The sequence below is a fragment of the Hakea prostrata genome, chromosome 6 (genome assembly GCF_041222555.1).
Source record: "Hakea prostrata isolate BN-2017 chromosome 6, UWA_Hpros_2, whole genome shotgun sequence".
In the NCBI taxonomy this organism is placed as follows: Eukaryota; Viridiplantae; Streptophyta; class Magnoliopsida; order Proteales; family Proteaceae; genus Hakea; species Hakea prostrata.
Window position 1 is genome coordinate 26,388,667 of NC_142605.1, and position 19,613 is coordinate 26,408,279.

Below are 19,613 nucleotides of genomic sequence, written 5' to 3' on the forward strand. Positions count from 1 at the left end.
CAAACTCATAGGATGGATCTACTGAGGCACTCCTCTTAGCACTGAGTTGTACTTTCCTTTATCGTTAGTTACTTTGTATTTGATGTTTTGGAGTTAGAAATTATATATTTAATGTGATGTACTTTAGTAAGTTTATAGTGCAATTCTTGAACAACTATACATTGATGTTATGTACATTAAATGATATCTACATTGATTTTTTTAGCAAAATACAGTCAATGTGTTCTTTATACTATAATTAACTTAAATACAGAGTCCCACCTTAAAATATTCCCTAAAACCTGTCGGAATTTCATGTCGAAACTTGTACAAAAAAATCCTAAGTTTCTTCGAAAATTTTCCAGTTTCCAACTTAGTTTTCCCATTTTCACCTAGTCGAAACTTGATTTTCCCTCAAAATTTTTTCTATGCTTGTAATCATACTCATAGTTTAGAAAGTAGGCTTCTCCCTCCTAAAATTTAAATTAAATTGCTCAATCTAACTTGTTATCCAATTTCTCTTGCCGCATTTGCACATGTTTTGATAATACCATTGCTTCTGTCAGAGGAAATAATGCCAAGGTTGTAATGTTTTAATTGATTGTGCTAACTCGTGTTTACTTGTTATCAAAATAGATCAATGCAAAAGAGCAATTGCTTTATGTGCTTGTACCATGTTTGACCCAATAATACTCTACATCTTTTTATTCTTTATCACATCTCATAATCTAAGCACTTGATTGTCGTATTTTAAGTGGTTTGCCTTCAGGACTCAATTGTCTTCAACCAAACTTCCCATGCAATCGGGGCTCTCCAATATGTGAGTGATTTCTTACCTCTATTTTCTTTCTAAAATTTAGTGGATCTGTTCATCCCTCTAACCCCTCTTTCCCTTCTCTCTTGCTTTTCTCCCCTTTTTTTAATATTTTAATTAATAAAATGAGAGAGGCAGCTGAGATCTTACATTCCCCCTAAGAAGTATTTGCAGAGATCAATATCCATCAAACCAGAGAATACTATACACAATACAAAGAAAGTCCTCATTAGGTAGGAGGATAAAAACTAACCTGCAGGAGTCCAGTGGAAAAGACAAAGCAAAAGAACCCACTGCAAGTGCAGTAATCCTTCTCTGTATCCTCCACCAGCACTAGAGCATCTGAAAAATAATATTGCATCGTCCAACCATATCTCTTGCCTACTTTAAAACTGTCATTGTGGCATGACCTTCTGCTTCCTTCACTGCTTTGATTGGTTTACATAATAAAATTTAAAACTACGCAAACCCCTCCCCCCTAACAACAAAAAAAAAAACCACTAGAAAATAAGTTCCTATGTTAATGATGCCAGAGTATGTTTTACAGGCGATGCTTGGATTCTAATTGTAATTAGCAAGGGCCCCGCTGACGATCCTAGTCAATTTAGGGGTAGTAGCCCTATCAAAATTGCAAGATTTTAAACTTCCTAAATAGTCCAACGTATAGAACAGAACATAGAAAAGACATCTTTAATGCACTCTTCACTGAATTGGATCAGGAAAATGTTTTCTTCATTCAAATAGACAATTAAAAACCCTATGCCTCAAGCCTTGGTTCCAATGAGGAAAAGAATGAATTGGTTCAAGGGAGAGGGCATTCAAACAGAATGTAGAAAATAGGTTCAGTTTAATCTGCATAAACAAGAAAAATAGGATCCAAAAGTACATGAAGCTGAGGTATTGAGCATCATATCTTTAGGCATTCTAACATCCAAACCTTCAAATGCTCACCTTAATTTCTTCAAATTTTAAAGGACATATTTTTGAAATTTTATTTCTCAAAATACCTAGTACAACATAACTCTTCTGTATATAACATCGTGACTCTTTTTCTTGGTGTAGATTATAACTTCTCTATCAAGTGTGGAGGTCCACAAATAAAGTCTTCTGAGGGGATTGTATTTGATAGAGAGAATGATACACTTGGTACAGCCACCTATAATGTCACTGATACAGAAAGATGGGCTGTAAGCAACGTTGGACAGTTTGCTGAGAATAACAATGTTCAGTATACCCTATATTCTTCATCGCAATTCCAAAATACTTTAGATTCAGAGTTGTTCCAGACAGCAAGAATTTCTCCAGGGTCACTGAGATACTATGGGCTTGGGCTTGAAAATGGAATATACAATGTGACCCTCCAATTTGCTGAGCTTGCATTCCCAAATACTAAGTCTTGGGAAAGTCTTGGAAGGCGTGTCTTTGATATTTACGTCCAGGTAAGTTGACTAAGTATGGTTGAAGCATTAACTACAAAAAGTTATGCACTGCTTAGGTAGTCCTTGCAATCAATTACTGAAAGTAAATTAGAATATTTCTATTGCATACAATCTATTACTTGTAGAAAGTTAACTTCTATTTATACTTTTGGGAAAATCTATTTACAGCATGGAAAGTTTATCACAGCAATAAAGTTATATACTACATGAAGCCATTTTAGCTTTCCAGTAGTAAGACTCTCCATGGATTTTGAAAGCTATTAATTTCATAATATCTCAGGGTAACCTATGGTTAAAAGATTTTGACATTAGGAAGGAGGCAGGGGGAGTTTCTTATACAGCTGTACAAAAGAAAATCCAAGCCCAAGTGTCAGAGAACTACCTTGAAATCCATTTATTTTGGGCTGGAAAGGGGACTTGTTGTATACCTGCACAAGGTACATATGGACCATCAATTTCAGCCATCAGTGCTGTCCCAAGTAAGTTCTTCAAAATTTAGATGCATTACATTATTAAGTTACATAGTTAATAATCCAATAGAAGCTATTGACATTTACTTTTTTGGTTCAGATTTTGTTCCAACTGTTAGCAACACTCCGCGAACACCTACTTCAACAAGGAAGACAAAGACTGGTTTAATTGTTGGACTCACTGTCCCTATCGGAATTGTAACTTGTCTATTTGTTTTGGGGGTTTACTATATTCTTCAAAGGAGGAAAGGATTGAAAAATGAAGTAGATGAAGGTAAAAAACCCAATTGAATTGTTGTTTCAAGTTTCAAAATCTTAAATCCATGCATGTCTTCAGTTTTTTTCTACTATTTCTGTTTTGTTTGATGAGACGAGAGAAGATTGGATATTCCTTCCCTCGGTCTAGGAAATGTCGAGCTCTAATTATTTGATTCCTTTTATATATGTGGTGAACACATTCTGTTAGTGTCCAGGTTTGGATAAACAAATAATAGTACATCTTTTCATGATTGAAATTGCAGAGTTTCTAGGTATAGCTTCTAGACCAAACACTTTCAGTTATGCAGAACTAAGGACGGCCACAGAAGATTTCAGTTCTGCTAATAAGCTTGGAGAAGGAGGATTTGGACCTGTTTACAAGGTATGTGGTGGCTTTTACATAAATACCAAAAAAACTGAATTTAGATAAAACGATCCCGTTCAATATGAATTATATACAACAGATGAGCACCGGAGAATTTACTGTTAATTCTGAATATGTTTATTTACAAGAGTTGAATAAGAAAGAAATAGATAACCAAAAAAGAAAAAGAAAAAGAAAGAAATGGAAACTGAACATGAAATTGACTTACTAAATCTATTGGACTGGTGTATTCTATAGGGAATGCTTCCTGATGGAAGGGTTGTGGCTGTCAAGCAACTCTCAGTGGCATCTCACCAGGGAAAGAGTCAGTTCATAGCAGAGATTGCTACCATATCTGCAGTGCAACATAGAAACCTTGTAAAGTTATATGGTTGTTGCCTTGAGGGAGATAAGCGACTTCTGGTGTATGAGTACCATGAAAATAAAAGCCTTGATCAAGCACTATTTGGTAGGGAATCCCTAGAAGAATTATTTATATATAACTTTGGCAATTGGAATACCTTCCTAAAAGTTGTAGATGTTTTTATGGGAAAATCATGAAACTCAATCATATCTTGAATTCTTGAATAGGAAGGAGCACATTACATCTTGATTGGCCAACACGCTTTGATATCTGTTTGGGGACAGCACGTGGTCTAGCCTATCTTCATGAGGAGTCGAAGCCTAGAATTGTACACAGAGATGTCAAGGCGAGTAATATTCTACTTGATGCTGACCTCACTCCCAAAATTTCAGATTTTGGTTTGGCCAAACTTTATGATGACAAGAAGACCCATATAAGTACTCGAGTTGCAGGAACAATGTAAAGCACTCTAGCACTTCTTTTTCCCCTCTTCTGGAAACCTGTACAAATTTTGAGTTATGGGATCTGATAACCTTGTTTTATTTTGAAGTGGCTATCTTGCACCAGAGTATGCTATGCGTGGGCACCTAACTGAGAAAGCTGATGTTTTTGCATTTGGAGTAGTAACCCTCGAGATCATCAGTGGGAGGACAATTTCTGATACAAGCACAAATAAAGAAGATGTTTATCTCCTTGAATGGGTAACAGTCTTGTGATCAATCTTTTATCAAAATTGGTTTTTCAACAAAGATGAGCCATGCATTAACATTTGCTTTAGAAATTGACTCTGGAAGGCATCATATGAACATTTAATTTTTGTGAGGTGTATGAAGTGCTATAGGTTCTGCTACCCTTCCCCTTAAAAGAAAATTGGATTTGAAAATAACTTACTTCATTAGTAGGAATTATACTAAAATAACCCTGAGCCTTTTGCATTACCACCAATGATTGTGTCATACTACTAAATTCAAAGCAGGTAAGGGTCTCACATTTATTTTCTTCTTCCTGATTTATAGGCTTGGAATCTACATGAAAGTAATCGTGAAATGGAAGTGGTTGATCCTGCACTATCAGAATACAGTGCTGTTGAAGCAAAACGGATGATGGGAGTCGTTCTCCTGTGCACTCAAGCATCACCATCTCTACGTCCAGCAATGTCCCGTGTGGTAGCAATGCTTTCAGGAGATACTGAAGTTGGCTCTGTCTCATCAAAGCCTGGATACCTAACGGATTGGGCATTCAATGATATAACCGGCAGCTTTATGAGTGGTGACACTAGTGGAACCTCAACGAGTGAAAATCCAAAGAGCCAAATTAACTCTTCGACTGCAACCACTGTGATTGATGAAGACCAAAATCACCAAATATTGCATGAGCATTTGGGAGAGGGAAGGTGATAGCCACTTTCTAAATAAATAAATAAATTGGTCGTTGTTATATAAAGAAGTCAGATTTTATTCCTGTATATTGTTATCATGAATAAGAAATACTCAAAACATGTAATTTATGCCCACCCTTGTTTCTCATTGATAGACAAGATACATTCACTCCATTATGATTTGTTAACAGAGATGTCTCCAAAAAAGAGGTTACTCAAAGAATATCAAGCCCTTAACCTATTTAGGGGATCAAAATTGCAAGGAAAACCCCGGAATGGAAATCTTCTCCGACATCACGGGACAAAAAATCAATTTTAAGAAAAGTGAGGCTGAATCTAACTTACCTCACCAATACATATAGATAGTGTAGGTATCTATGAGTATAAGATGGTCTGAATTTTCAAAACTAGCCAATCCAGCTTGATAAATATTGATATATAAGTTTCACCACTACTAAATTCTCTTTTTACAGAAAACTGGGTCAAAATTACTACACAGGACCCTAACCCTTGCCTACATTTTTTGGAAGCTTTACTCAACTGCACTACTTGTAAGTGGCCGACTCTTCAATTAAAATCAATTGCGATAGCTATATAGTTATGTTGAAAAATGAAAACGTTGTTTTGTATGTTCTGAGTTGGGATTTTCTTACTGTCACTGACATTATACAGGGTTCAGGGGTGTTGGTATATATGCTTTATCTGAAGAGTTTCCAAAAGAGATCGGAAATCTTTCCAGTCTACTTCTATTTGCTTGCAAGTAACCTTCTTTTTTTTGTTATCTCTTCCCTTCGAGTATGTTTCAGTGTTAAACGTCTTCAGTTTTAGCACTTGATTAATGGAAATAAAACTCGTGGTTTCATTTTTTGGCAGGGATGTTGGATCCAATCATTTCTCTTCTGAGCTTGGGAACTTGACAAAGTTGGAACAACTGTGAGTCTATTTACTTGCGTAAAATTAGCCAATATCCACCCCCCACCCCCAAAAAAAGATAAAAAAGAGATTATTTTAATTAATCTTTCATAAAACGACAGCAATGCCATTTTATTTTAAACTTAATGTATTATTGTTTTTGTTATTCTATTTCAGTTTGCTGTCAAAGGTGAAATTTCAGTGAATCTCACATAGCCCTATATCTTGTGTAGTGAAAAATCGTAAAAGAAACACATACACCTTTCCTAACGGGAAGAAGATTCAGACTCAACTATGGTAAGTTTTGAATATAATTCAAAAATCACTTGGGAAGGCACCTTGGGTCTCAGTGCTTTTTAAACATAAAGTGAGGTGACAGTTCTTTAAGGCCTCCATTTTAGGATGTTATTGTAATTTACTCAATTATTTATGAATGAGACCAGTGGCAAAGAATCTTCTGTTTAATGCCTTGATGGAGTCCTCTCAGTTTTTTAATCTTCCATAGAGTGCAGTAGAATCTAAGAACTAAGGTGCCTGTGTACTTTGATCTCCTAGGTATCTTTTTAATGGAAAGGAAAATAAATAAATTTATTTATATTTAATTTATCAAATATTTGTAAGTTATGATAATTTACACTATAAATTTGTATCGTTATTGGATTTAATGGATTCCGTCAATAACTTAATAGCATCGAAAACACGTAAACACCATGATGTCAATAATCACCATTCATAACATTAGGATTAAGTTGCATTGATGTCTACAAATTTTAGAGACTTTGATATCTGGATTTTGCTTATTTTTTTCTTTTTTTGTTTGTAGCCGGGAGGGTATTAGGGGGGGGGTGTGCTGTGAATGGGTGTGAACCCAAGACCTCCCAGGGGAAAAAGAAAGAAAACAAGAAAGCCCCCAAGGCGCCCCACCCCACAAGCGAAGCGGTAAAAGAAGAAAGAGCGTTGATCCTCACCAATGGCGGCACAATATACTGGCAATCCGATATCCGGAGGACCATTACCATCTTCTATAACTAAGACCTCCCGTTCGTTTGGACATTAAGTTCGCTGTCCCAGGCCAATCCGTGGAAATAAAGCTGGCATGGTAATGCTCTCGCGAAGTGGCCCTAAGATGGGCCCGTTGTTTATTAGTCCGATTCATGTTCTCACAATTTTAAATGCCAAATGTGTAATATGGGTCATGGGCTTAGCATTCTTTAGGTCTCATTATTTTGGGTTCAGTATATAAACCCACATTTTCAAGACTCTTAACTCCAAAACAAAATTAGGAAGTTAGTTTTTGATTAAGCGCGTTTTGATATCATTTTTCATTCATGTTACCAAGACTTTTCTCAACAATTTACTCTTAAAATTTGGTAACCACTCCTCCATGTTCTTCACAAGATTTCTAACAAATTTACTCCAATTTTATAGTCCATATGGTTTTTTTTTTTCTTCTTTCTTTATTTCGAGATAATTGCTATTGCGTCTTGTATTATTACTTAATTATTAAAGAATCTTATATTGTAACCAATGGGGGTTGGTCCAAGTGGTAAGCAACTTGGTCCGCTTAAGCAAGGTCCTTTTGGATGCAAAAGTCCCCTGGGAGAATCCCCCCTAGGTGTGCGATGCAAACAAACCCGGGTTGGCCCACGACTTATTACTAGAGCCCCTTTACTCTAATGATGTTAAGAAATCCTTATGCCTTGTGCTGCTGGCGGGCGGATGGATAATTTCCTACTTCGATCCAACAAACTCCGGAGCCTCAGTGGACAAGGTAGGGCGGGCGGATGGATAATTTCCTACTTGATCCAAAACCTAGCCTCAGGACAAGGAAGGGCCCCACGGTAGGTTGCTTTGCCCCTAACCTAACAAGCAAGGGCCCCACTATAGCGTTAGCCCCTATTTGAGTAAGGCGCGCGCAACCTAGTTTTAGTTCCCGCGCCCTGCAAGAAAACCAAAACAGCCGGTTCCGACACTTATCATAAAGCGGCTATATAAAAGAAAAGAGCACGTTAAAGAACTACGAAGCTAAAAAAATAAATATTATATGAAATATCAATTTTATCATTGTTTCTTATAATGTTAGATTCAAAAAAGTTAAGATGAAATTGAATTTATCAAAAAAAAAGGAAAAAGAAATGAAATCAAAAAGCTAATCTCTTATACCAAAAAAATAGAAAAAAAAAAAAACATTTTTTTTCTTTGCAAGTAAGAGGAGAAGGGTAAAGAAAGAATGACAATTTTTGTTTTTTTTATAAGAGAATAAGACTTTTAGCACCTTAAGTTTAGGGTTAATTTTTTTTCTTATGCAATTTAATATCAAGTATAAATAAGTGATATAAAATTTTAGGGGTAATTTGGGTTTTTGAAAAAACAAAGATGCTAAGATCATCACTTAATTAATGAAACTTAATGGCAGAAGGATTGTAAAAACAAGTAAATTCTAAAGTTGAATTAATAATTTGAAAAACTATAAGAGATAAAGTAGTCATTAAATTAGAGTAAATAAAAGCAATACTAATTATCTTTTATTCTTTTATTAATTTAATCCTATAATTTTAATTTTCTATTGTTAAACAATCTGTATAATTTTGTTACACGTGCTTTTTTTATTTTTCTGATACTTGACCTTTTAAAGGAAAAAAAAATATAAGGGTCTTTCAGACTTTCAGTGTTTTCAAAATTCAAAATAATTAAAAAATATTATAAAATTTAGAATTTTATAATAATTAAATCCTAAAAGGTTAAAAAAAATTATTTTAAAAATTTTAATTATCTATGCCTATAAGAATTAAGATAACAAGAAAGATATTATGAAAATGATTTAATAAAAAAATTATTATTTTATTCCAAAAAAAAGAAAAAGAACCACTATGGGAAATAAGATTTTTTGGAAAAACTTATATTTGATAATTAAAATACAAAGTAATTTAAAAAAAAAAAAGTAAAACAAACCGACGCTATGATAAATGTCGGTTAAATCTCTTTTCTAGTCTTTGGGAATCGTTTCCTCTTCTTTTTAAAATTTGTTTATTTATATATTTAAACCTCATTTATCCCGTGCAGATATTATCATTTGTCAAATGCCGCTTCATCTCCCGCTCAAACAATGGTTTCCCAATTCCCCAGTATCAAGTCTCTCTCCGATCGATACCCATTTTCGTTCCTCTACAAACACTGGTTTCTCCGATCGATCGTTTCGAGTATCAATACGCGTTTTCTTCTCTCTCAGATCATTAGCCATTTTCTTCTCTCCATTGAAGCCCTGGTTTCTCCGGTCGTTTTGGGTACTCCCTCCGATCGTTTCCCATCTTCATTCCTCCACTGAAACCCTGTTTTCTCATCGTTTTGAGTATCTAACTCTTTCTATCGCGCCTTTCTTCGGCTTGGAATTCCTGTTCGTTTATTCACGAAGAGAAGAAGAGTGGGTGTTCGTCGGTCAAAGAAGGCCACAAGTGGAAGCAACCGATGCTGGCAAAAGCAGGGGTTTTGGCCGGTGTCGACTTAGCCTCATTACCCATATTTGTTTCACCACTGAAACCCTAATTTCTCTTAGTCTTGAAGGTCGCCGGCTGCTTTCTTCGAGAGCTTCTTTATTGATGTTGCTGAGAATTCTACAAGGGGAAGAATTGCAAATCCACGGGGTTCCATGTTGGCAAAGGTTTGAAATCCCTTTCACTGGTTTTCATCTACTGTTCGTTAATTCTGCCTTCCTATAGTTCTTTTGCCTTTTCTGCTTGGTATATAGAATTGTTCTCATACTTCAGATGTTAAATGGTTATGAGGGAGATGGATCAACGATATGAGGAAGTTACTGAAAGTTTACTACTATTTAATTTATGGTTTGTAACGAGTTAATTTCTCAACAAGGAAACTGTGAGATGGAACCGTGATCCCTGGTAACGCTGTAATAAATTTGAAAAAGTGGCAATGTCGTTTAGAAGGAAAAAAATTAAAGGGTAGTTACGTCTGAGGGTGCTTCATACTACAAGTCTCTTATGATTGTCTTCTTCCACTTAACAGTACTGCTTCACAAGTAACTAATCAAATTCAGCGATTCCTAAGTAATATCAAGAATTCCTCTAGTAATCCATCCAACTATTTTAATTCATGAGTGAGATTTTTTAATATGAAATTTCAGAAGCAGGATCCCGATACACTGCTCTCTAACATCCACAAATGATGGTTTGAAACCTGAATGAATTCTCAGAGAGTTTGTAACCTCAAGTTCAGGGACTGTTTCAGATGTAGAACTCATGATAGTGGAGATGGATGGGGACAGGAATCTAGTGATTGAATTGCCTAGGGTAGAGAGAGACTTTACAACCAAAATTTTTGCAAGAAAAGAAGTATTTAGGAAATTGATACTGAATCCTATGGGAACCATTATACAACAGAGAAGAAAATAACAAACAGAGGTTCACATGTCAACATGACACCCATTTACACAATAATGAATAGATCGATTCTGCACTTGCATTGGAATAGTTCTGGTTCCGTATTTGGCTTCTTCTAGACACTTCTTATAGTTTGTTTAGTAGGTTATTCTTCATGCATGATGTTGCTTCTATTGTTCCCGTAAGTATGAATGCACATTCTTCTCAGTATTTTGTCTATTTGCTTTTTGATTTCTATGTTGGCTTGCTGAAGGATATGGATCTCGAGGAGTGGAAGGTGGAAGATCTTGAAAAAGCCATGAAAGGGAGCGATGACAAACGATCGAAGCTTGAACGCGAGTGTATGATTAGGTTTGTGTCTCAACAATTCTTGGCTGTCTTAGTGTCTTTTCTTTCAGTATTTCTGTCTAATATGCTATCTGAATCATTTTATTTCATGGGTAAACCAATGGATCCTGTATAAACCATTTCTATAGCATTATGTCTGATCTTTTGTTTTTGGAATCAAGTTTATTGGCTGATTTGTTCTCATATGTACAGATGTTTTTCTTTGTCTATTGGTCCACTGCACTTGTTTTTATTAAAAAAAAATGGTCATTTGCTCTTTGAAAAGAAACCTTTTTTTGATGAACACCTATTTCTAAGTGTGGCCAACTCTTATGTGGTTGGTCTAGGTAGACTGAACTATATGAAGTGGAAATTCATTTGATTTGACTCCTCAGTGACCTAATCCTACCAATTGCCAATTGTGCCAGCTCTTATGAAGTCGGCCTAGGTAGATTGAACTATTTTGGTGTCAATTCATTGATTTGACTTCTCACTAACCTATTCCATCTGAAGTTGGTATGTCATTAATAGTTAACTGACCATTTTATGGCTAAAATTAATGACTACTTTGCACCAAAGTGACTAACAAAACCAAATTAGAAAGCAAGGCCATAAATTTAGAAGCTTATCAACAAAACCAAATTAGAAAGCAAGGCCATAAATTTATAAGCTTATCAACAAAACCAAATTAGAAAGCAAGGCCAGAAATTTAGAAGCATACTGTGTAAGTCAAACCGTTGGCTACAATTCTAATCAGACTATACTCAAGTAATGCTTGTATTTAGAGGAAGGACTGCTGCAAGTCTCACTTGATTATGGTTTGATTGCTAGAGATGACATTGTTCACCAACTTGGAAACTTATGTTCTGTAGACTAAAGTTCCAATCGGCAGCGCTTCAATGTGGGATTGAATGCAGGCCACGAACCTATGCTGCATTTAAAATTGATTGATGTTGGTCAGAATATCTGCTGTAGTGGTGTTTCGAACTCAGAAAGTAATGCATGTTGGTGAAGTAATTGGAAGAACATCGGATGGGAGGTGGATCAATTGTAACTTTGTAAGTAGAATGGAGTTAGGTTTGTGAATAGAATGAAGGAAGAAGGACGGCTATCAAGTAAGGGAGCAGCTGCCAATCCACAACTCTTTCCATTAATGACACCAACATCTCAACTCTTCAACTACGAAAAGATTTGAACAACGAAGGAGAACAAGAAAATACAAACTTTGGATGGATGAATTTTGCCTTTTAGCAAGGTTTCTTTGCCCTAAGGGTTTAGTAGTCACAACAAGGCCCACATCCATTTGTATTACTCAAATTTGACAAGAGAAATAGGATAGTGGAAATTTCTCTCTAGCATGGATGGCTAAATTAAAGATATTCAATGCAAAGTCGTCGTTATATTGGACTAGGCTATAAATAATCATATTGTGTCACACCAGTTTCAACCCTTGATTTTAATCATAATTCTATTCATGTCCTTGTGTTGGTACCTATCCTATAAGGATGAAGGTCCGTCTCTACCCTGAGATTTACCCTCCTCGATTTTGATACTTGATTTCAATTATAGTCTTATTCTTGCCCTGAGATTAAACTTATTGTATAAGGTTAAGGGGTGCGTCTCCACTTTTAAGATTCACCCTCCTTGATTTTGACACTTGATTTCAAACATTATTATATGGGATAATTAGTAGATTAGCTACTTCTAGGTTTATTTTTAGTGGATAGTCACCCAATGTTTATTTCAACAAAATTAGCTAAAGCCAACTTTGGGTTTACAAAACTAAACAAAACAATAACTTTTCCTCTTTGGACATTTTTACCCCTAAAACTAACCATACCTTCACATTAGGCACTTACGATTCGCCCTCCTCGATTTTGACACATGATTTCATTCATAAATTTATGTTTGTCCTTGTGATTATAATTTTTCTATAAGGGTTCAGGTGCATTTCCACCTTGAGATTTCCCCTCCATGATTTTGACTCTTGATTTTAATTAATCATAATTCTACTCATGTCCTTGTGATTATATTTATCCTATAAGGATGAAGGTGGATCTCCACCTTTAGATTCACCTTCCTCAATTTTAACACTTGATTTCAATAATAATTCCATTCTTGTCATTGTGATAATACTTATTCTATAAGGTTGAGGGTGTGTCTCCACCTTGCAATTCGACCTTCACAATTTTGACACATGATTTTAGTCATAAATCTATTTTTGTCCTTGTGATTAAAATTTTTCTACAAGGTCAAGGGTGTGTCTCTGCCTTAAAATTGACCCTTCCTGAAATTTATTGTAGTCATATTTTTGTCCCTACCCTTGTAATTGTATTTGTCCGATACGATTGAGTGTGAGTTTGCACCTTGAGATTTGTCATCTTCGATTTTGACACTTGATTTCAATCATAATTTTATTCTTGTCCATATTATTTTACTTATCCTATTGGGTTAAGGGTGCTTCTCAACCTTGAGGTTCACCCTTATTGATTTTGGCACATGATTTTAGGCATAAATATATTAATATCCTTATGATTATACTTTCCTACACGGTCCACCTTGAGTTTTACCTGTGATTTTGACACTTAATTTCGAATCATTTTTTTATTATGATGTTTCTGATTGTACTTATCCTATAAATCGATATTCGTCGTGATCAAAGTTGACACTTAATTTCTCTTATTGAACTACACTGTTCCTTACGATTATTACTCTTATGTGGTCGATGGTACATCTCCACCTTGAGATTCGCCATGCCAAATTCGACACATGATTTCAATGATTATTCTATCCCTGTTCTTTAGATTCTACTTATCCTATTGGGTTGGTGGTGCGTCTCCAACTTGAGATTCTCCTCCCTCAATTTCGACTCTTTATTTCAGCCATAAATGTGGGAATGTGCTTGTGATTATAACTTTCTTAGAGGTTATGGCCATTTGATATTCTTGATTTTTATCAGATGGCTATTTCCATTCTTGTGATATAGTTATTCTAAGGTTAAGGGTGCTTCTCCACCTTGAAGTACACCCTTATTGATTTTGGCACATGATTTTAGCCATAAATATATTCTTGTCCTTATGATTATACTTTCCTACACGGTCCACAATGAGTTTTACATGTGATTTTGACACTTAATTTCGAATCATTATTCTATTCTTATGCTTCTGATTGTACTTATCCTATAAGTCGATAATCGTCGTGATTAAAGTTGACACTTAATTTCTATTATTGAACTACAACTGTTGCGTATGATTATTACTCTTATGTGGTCGATGGTATATCTCCACCTTGAGATTTGCCATGCCAAATTCGACACATGATTTCAATGATTATTCTATTCCTGTCCTTTTGATTCTACTTATCCTATTGGGTTGGTGGTGCGTCTCCAACTAGAGATTCGCCTCCCTCGATTTCGACTCTTTATTTTAGCCATTAATGTGGGAATGTGCTTGTGATTATAACTTTCTTAGAGGTTAAGCCTATTTGATATGCTTGATTTATATCATATGGCTATTTCCATTCTTGTGATGTTGTTATTCTAAGGTTAAGGGTGCTTCTCCACCTTGAGGTTCACCCTTATTGATTTTGGCACATGATTTTATTCATAAATATATTCTTGTCCTTATGATTATTCTTTCATACACGGCCCACCTTGAGTTTTACTTGTGATTTTGACACTTAATTTCGAATCATTATTCTATTCTCATGCTTCTGATTGTACTTATCCTAATAATCGATATTCGTACGTGATCAAAGTTGACACTTAATATCTCTTATTGAACTACATTGTTCCTTATGATTATTACTCTTATGTGGTCGATGATACATCTCCAACTTGAGATTTGCCATGCCAAATTCGACACATGATTTCAATGATTATTCTATTCCTGTCCTTTTGATTCTACTTATCCTATTGGGTTGGTGGTGCGTCTCCAACTTGAGATTCGCCTCCCTCGATTTCGACTATTTATTTTAGCCATTAATGTGGGAATGTGCTTGTGATTATAAATTTCTTAGAGGTTAAGCCTATTTGATATGCTTGATTTTTATCATATGGCTATTTCCATTCTTGTGATATATTTATTCTAAGGTTAAGGGTGCTTCTCCACCTTGAGGTTCACCCTTATTGATTTTGACACATGATTTTAGTCAGAAATATATTCTTGTCCTTACGATTATACTATCCTACACTGCCCACCTTGAGTTTTACTTGTGATTTTGACACTTAATTTTGAATCATTATTCTATTCTCATGCTTCTGATTGTACCTATCCTATAAATCGATATTCGTCGTGATCAAAGTTGACACTTAATTTCTATTATTGAACTACACTGTTCCTTATGATTATTACTCTTATGTGGTCGATGGTACATCTACACCTTTAAATTCGACATGCCAAATTCGACGCATGATTTAAATGATTATTCTATCCTTGTCCTTTTGATTCTACTTATGATATTGGGTTGGTGATGTGTCTCCAACTTGAGATTCTCCTCCCTCGATTTCGAATCTTTATTTTTGCCATTAATGTGGGAATGTGCTTGTGATTATAACTTTCTTAGAGGTTAAGCCTATTTGATATGCTTGTTTTTTATCAGATGGCTATTTCCATTCTTGTGATATAGTTATTCTAAGGTTAAGGGTGCTTCTACACCTTGAAGTTCACCCTTATTGATTTTGGCACATGATTTTAGTCATAAATATATTCTTGTCCTTATGATTATACTTTCCTACACGGTCCACCTTGAGTTTTAACTGTGATTTTGAATCTTAATTTCGAATCATTATTCTATTCTCATGCTTCTTATTGTACTTATCCTATAAGTCGATATTCGTCGTGATCAAAGTTGACACTTAATTTCTCTTATTGAACTACACTGTTGCTTATGATTATTACTCTTATGTGGTCGATGGTACATCTCCACCTTGAGATTCGGCATGCCAAATTCGACACATGATTTCAATGATTATTCTATCCTTGTCCTTTTGATTCTATTTATCCTATTGGGTTGGTGGTGCGTCACCAACTTGAGATTCTCCACCCACGATTTCGATTCTTTATTTCAGCCATAAATGTGGGAATGTGCTTGTGATTATAACTTTCTTAGAAGTTATGGTTATTTGATATTCTTGATTTTTTTCATATGGCTATTTCCATTCTTGTTATTATATTTATTCTAAGGTTAAGGGTGCTTCTCCACCTTGAGGTTCACCCTTATTGATTTTGACACATGATTTTAGTCAGAAATATATTCTTGTCCTTACGATTATACTATCCTACACGGCCCACCTTGAGTTTTACTTGTGATTTTGACACTTAATTTCGAATCATTATTCTATTCTCATGCTTCTGATTGTACCTATCCTATAAATCGATATTCGTCGTGATCAAAGTTGACACTTAATTTCTATTATTGAACTACACTGTTCCTGATGATTATTACTCTTATGTGGTCGATGGTACATCTACACCTTTAAATTCGACATGCCAAATTCGACGCATGATTTCAATGATTATTCTATCCTTGTCCTTTTGATTCTACTTATGATATTGGGTTGGTGATGTGTCTCCAACTTGAGATTCTCCTCCCTCGATTTCGAATCTTTATTTTTGCCATTAATGTGGGAATGTGCTTGTGATTATAACTTTCTTAGAGGTTAAGCCTATTTGATATGCTTGATTTTTATCAGATGGCTATTTCCATTCTTGTGATATAGTTATTCTAAGGTTAAAGGTGCTTCTACACCTTGAAGTTCACCCTTATTGATTTTGGCACATGATTTTAGTCATAAATATATTCTTGTCCTTATGATTATACTTTCCTACACGGTCCACCTTGAGTTTTAACTGTGATTTTGAATCTTAATTTTGAATCATTATTCTATTCTCATGCTTCTTATTGTACTTATCCTATAAGTCGATATTCGTCGTGATCAAAGTTGACACTTAATTTCTCTTATTGAACTACACTGTTGCTTATGATTATTACTCTTATGTGGTCGATGGTACATCTCCACCTTGAGATTCGCCATGCCAAATTCGACACATGATTTCATTGATTATTCTATCCCTGTTCTTTTGATTCTACTTATCCTATTGGGTTGGTGGTGCGTCTCCAACTTGAGATTCGCCTCCCTCAATTTCGACTCTTTATTTCAGCCATAAATGTGGGAATGTGCTTGTGATTATAACTTTCTTAGAGGTTAAGCCTATTTGATATGCTTGATTTTTTTCATATGGCTATTTCCATTCTTGTTATTATATTTATTCTAAGGTTAAGGGTGCTTCTCCACCTTGAGGTTCACCCTTATTGATTCTGCCACATGATTTTAGTCATAAATATATTCTTGTCCTTACGATTATACTTTGCTCAACGGTTCACCTTGAGTTTTACTTGTGATTTTTACACTTAATTCCGAATCATTATTCTATTCTTATGCTTCTGATTGTACTTATTCTATAAATTGATATTTGTCGTGATCAAAGTTGACACTTAATTTCTCTTATTGAACTACATTGTTCCTTACGATTATTACTCTTATGTGGTCGATGGTACATCTCCACCTTGAGATTCGCCATGCCAAATTCGACACATGATTTCATTGATTATTCTATCCCTGTTCTTTTGATTCTACTTATCCTATTGGGTTGGTGGTGCGTCTCCAACTTGAGATTCTCCTCCCTCAATTTCGACTCTTTATTTCAGCCATAAATGTGGGAATGTGCTTGTGATTATAACTTTCTTAGAGGTTATGGCTATTTGATATGCTTGATTTTTATCAGATGGCTATTTCCATTCTTGTGATATAGTTATTCTAAGGTTAAGGGTGCTTCTCCACCTTGAAGTTCACCCTTATTGATTTTGGCACATGATTTTAGTCATAAATATATTCTTGTCCTTATGATTATACTTTCCTACACGGTCCACATTGAGTTTTAACTGTGATTTTGAATCTTAATTTCGAATCATTATTCTATTCTCATGCTTCTGATTGTACTTATCCTATTAATCGATATTCGTCGTGATCAAAGTTGACACTGAATTTTATTATTGAACTACACTGTTCCTTATGATTATTACTCTTATGTGGTCGATGATACATCTCCAACTTGAGATTTGCCATGCCAAATTCGACGCATGATTTAAATGATTATTCTATCCTTGTCCTTTTGATTCTACTTATGATATTGGGTTGGTGGTGCGTCTCCAACTTGAGATTCTCCTCCCTCGATTTCGAATCTTTATTTTAGCCATTAATGTGGGAATGTGCTTGTGATTATAAATTTCTTAGAGGTTAAGCCTATTTGATATGCTTGATTTTTATCATATGGCTATTTCCATTCTTGTGATATATTTATTCTAAGGTTAAGGGTGCTTCTCCACCTTGAGGTTCACCCTTATTGATTTTGACACATGATTTTAGTCAGAAATATATTCTTGTCCTTACGATTATACTTTCCTACACGGTCCACCTTGAGTTTTACCTGTGATTTTGACACTTAATTTCGAATCATTATTCTATTATCATGTTTCGATTGTACTTATCCTATAAATCGATATTCGTCGTGATCAAAGTTGATACTTAATTTCTCTTATTGAATTACACTGTTCCTTACGATTATTACTCTATTCTTGTCGATGGTACATCTACACCTTTAAATTCGACATGCAAAATTCAACGCATGATTTAAATGATTATTCTATCCTTGTCCTTTTGATTCTACTTATGATATTGGGTTGGTGGTGCGTCTCCAACTTGAGATTCTGCTCCCTCGATTTCGAATCTTTATTTTAGCCATTAATGTTGAAATGTGCTTGTGATTATAACTTTCTTAGAGGTTAAGCCTATTTGATATGCTTGATTTTTATCAGATGGCTATTTCCATTCTTGTGATTATAATTATTCTAAGGTTAAGGTTGTTTCTCCACCTTAAGGTTCACTTTTATTGATTTTGGCAAATGATTTTAGGCATAAATATATTCTTATCCTTATGATTATACTTTCCTACACGATCCACGTTGAGTTTTACTTGTGATTTTGACATTTAATTTCGAATCATTATTCTTTTATCATGTTTCTGAATGTACTTATCCTATAAATCGATATTCGTCGTGATCAAAGTTGATACTTAATTTCTCTTATTGAACTACATTGTTCCTTACGATTATTACTCTTATGTGGTCTGATGGTACATCTCCACCTTGAGATTCGCCATGCCAAATTCGACACATGATTTCAATGATTATTCTATCCCTGTTTTTTAGATTCTACTTATCCTATTGGGTTGGTGGTGCGTCTCCAACTTGAGATTCTCCTCCCTCGATTTCGAATCTTTATTTTTGCCATTAATGTGGGAATGTGCTTGTGATTATAACTTTCTTAGAGGTTAAGCCTATTTGATATGCTTGATTTTTATCAGATGGCTATTTCCATTCTTGTGATATAGTTATTCTAAGGTTAAGGGTGTTTCTCCTCCTTGAAGTTCACCCTTATTGATTTTGGCCCATGATTTTAGCCATAAATATATTATTGTCCTTATGTTTATACTTTCCTACACGGTCCACCTTGAGTTTTACTTGTGATTTTGACACTTAATTTCGAATCATTATTCTATTCTCATGCTTCTGATTGTACTTATCCTAATAATCGATATTCGTCGTGATCAAAGTTGACACTTAATATCTCTTATTGAACTACATTGTTCCTTATGATTATTACTCTTATGTGGTCGATGATACATCTCCAACTTGAGATTTGCCATGCCAAATTCGACACATGATTTCAATGATTATTCTATTCCTGTCCTTTTGATTCTACTTATCCTATTGGGTTGGTGGTGCGTCTCCAACTTGAGATTCGCCTCCCTCGATTTCGACTATTTATTTTAGCCATTAATGTGGGAATGTGCTT

The 19,613-nt window shown here is 34.9% G+C and overlaps 1 protein-coding gene across 1 annotated transcript; it reads left to right on the forward strand.

Moving 5' to 3' along the window:
• Positions 1 to 553: 553 nt before the first annotated feature.
• Positions 554 to 5,332, forward strand: LOC149012961 (putative LRR receptor-like serine/threonine-protein kinase At1g56140). The gene is made up of 10 exons (XM_089157686.1): positions 554 to 561; positions 735 to 799; positions 1,856 to 2,232; positions 2,513 to 2,711; positions 2,803 to 2,976; positions 3,224 to 3,342; positions 3,583 to 3,793; positions 3,916 to 4,147; positions 4,239 to 4,389; positions 4,705 to 5,332. Exons 1-10 carry the CDS (start codon positions 554 to 556, stop codon positions 5,083 to 5,085), a joined length of 1,917 nt encoding a protein of 638 aa, XP_089013812.1. The 3' UTR covers positions 5,086 to 5,332.
• The last annotated feature ends 14,281 nt before the right edge of the window (positions 5,333 to 19,613 follow it).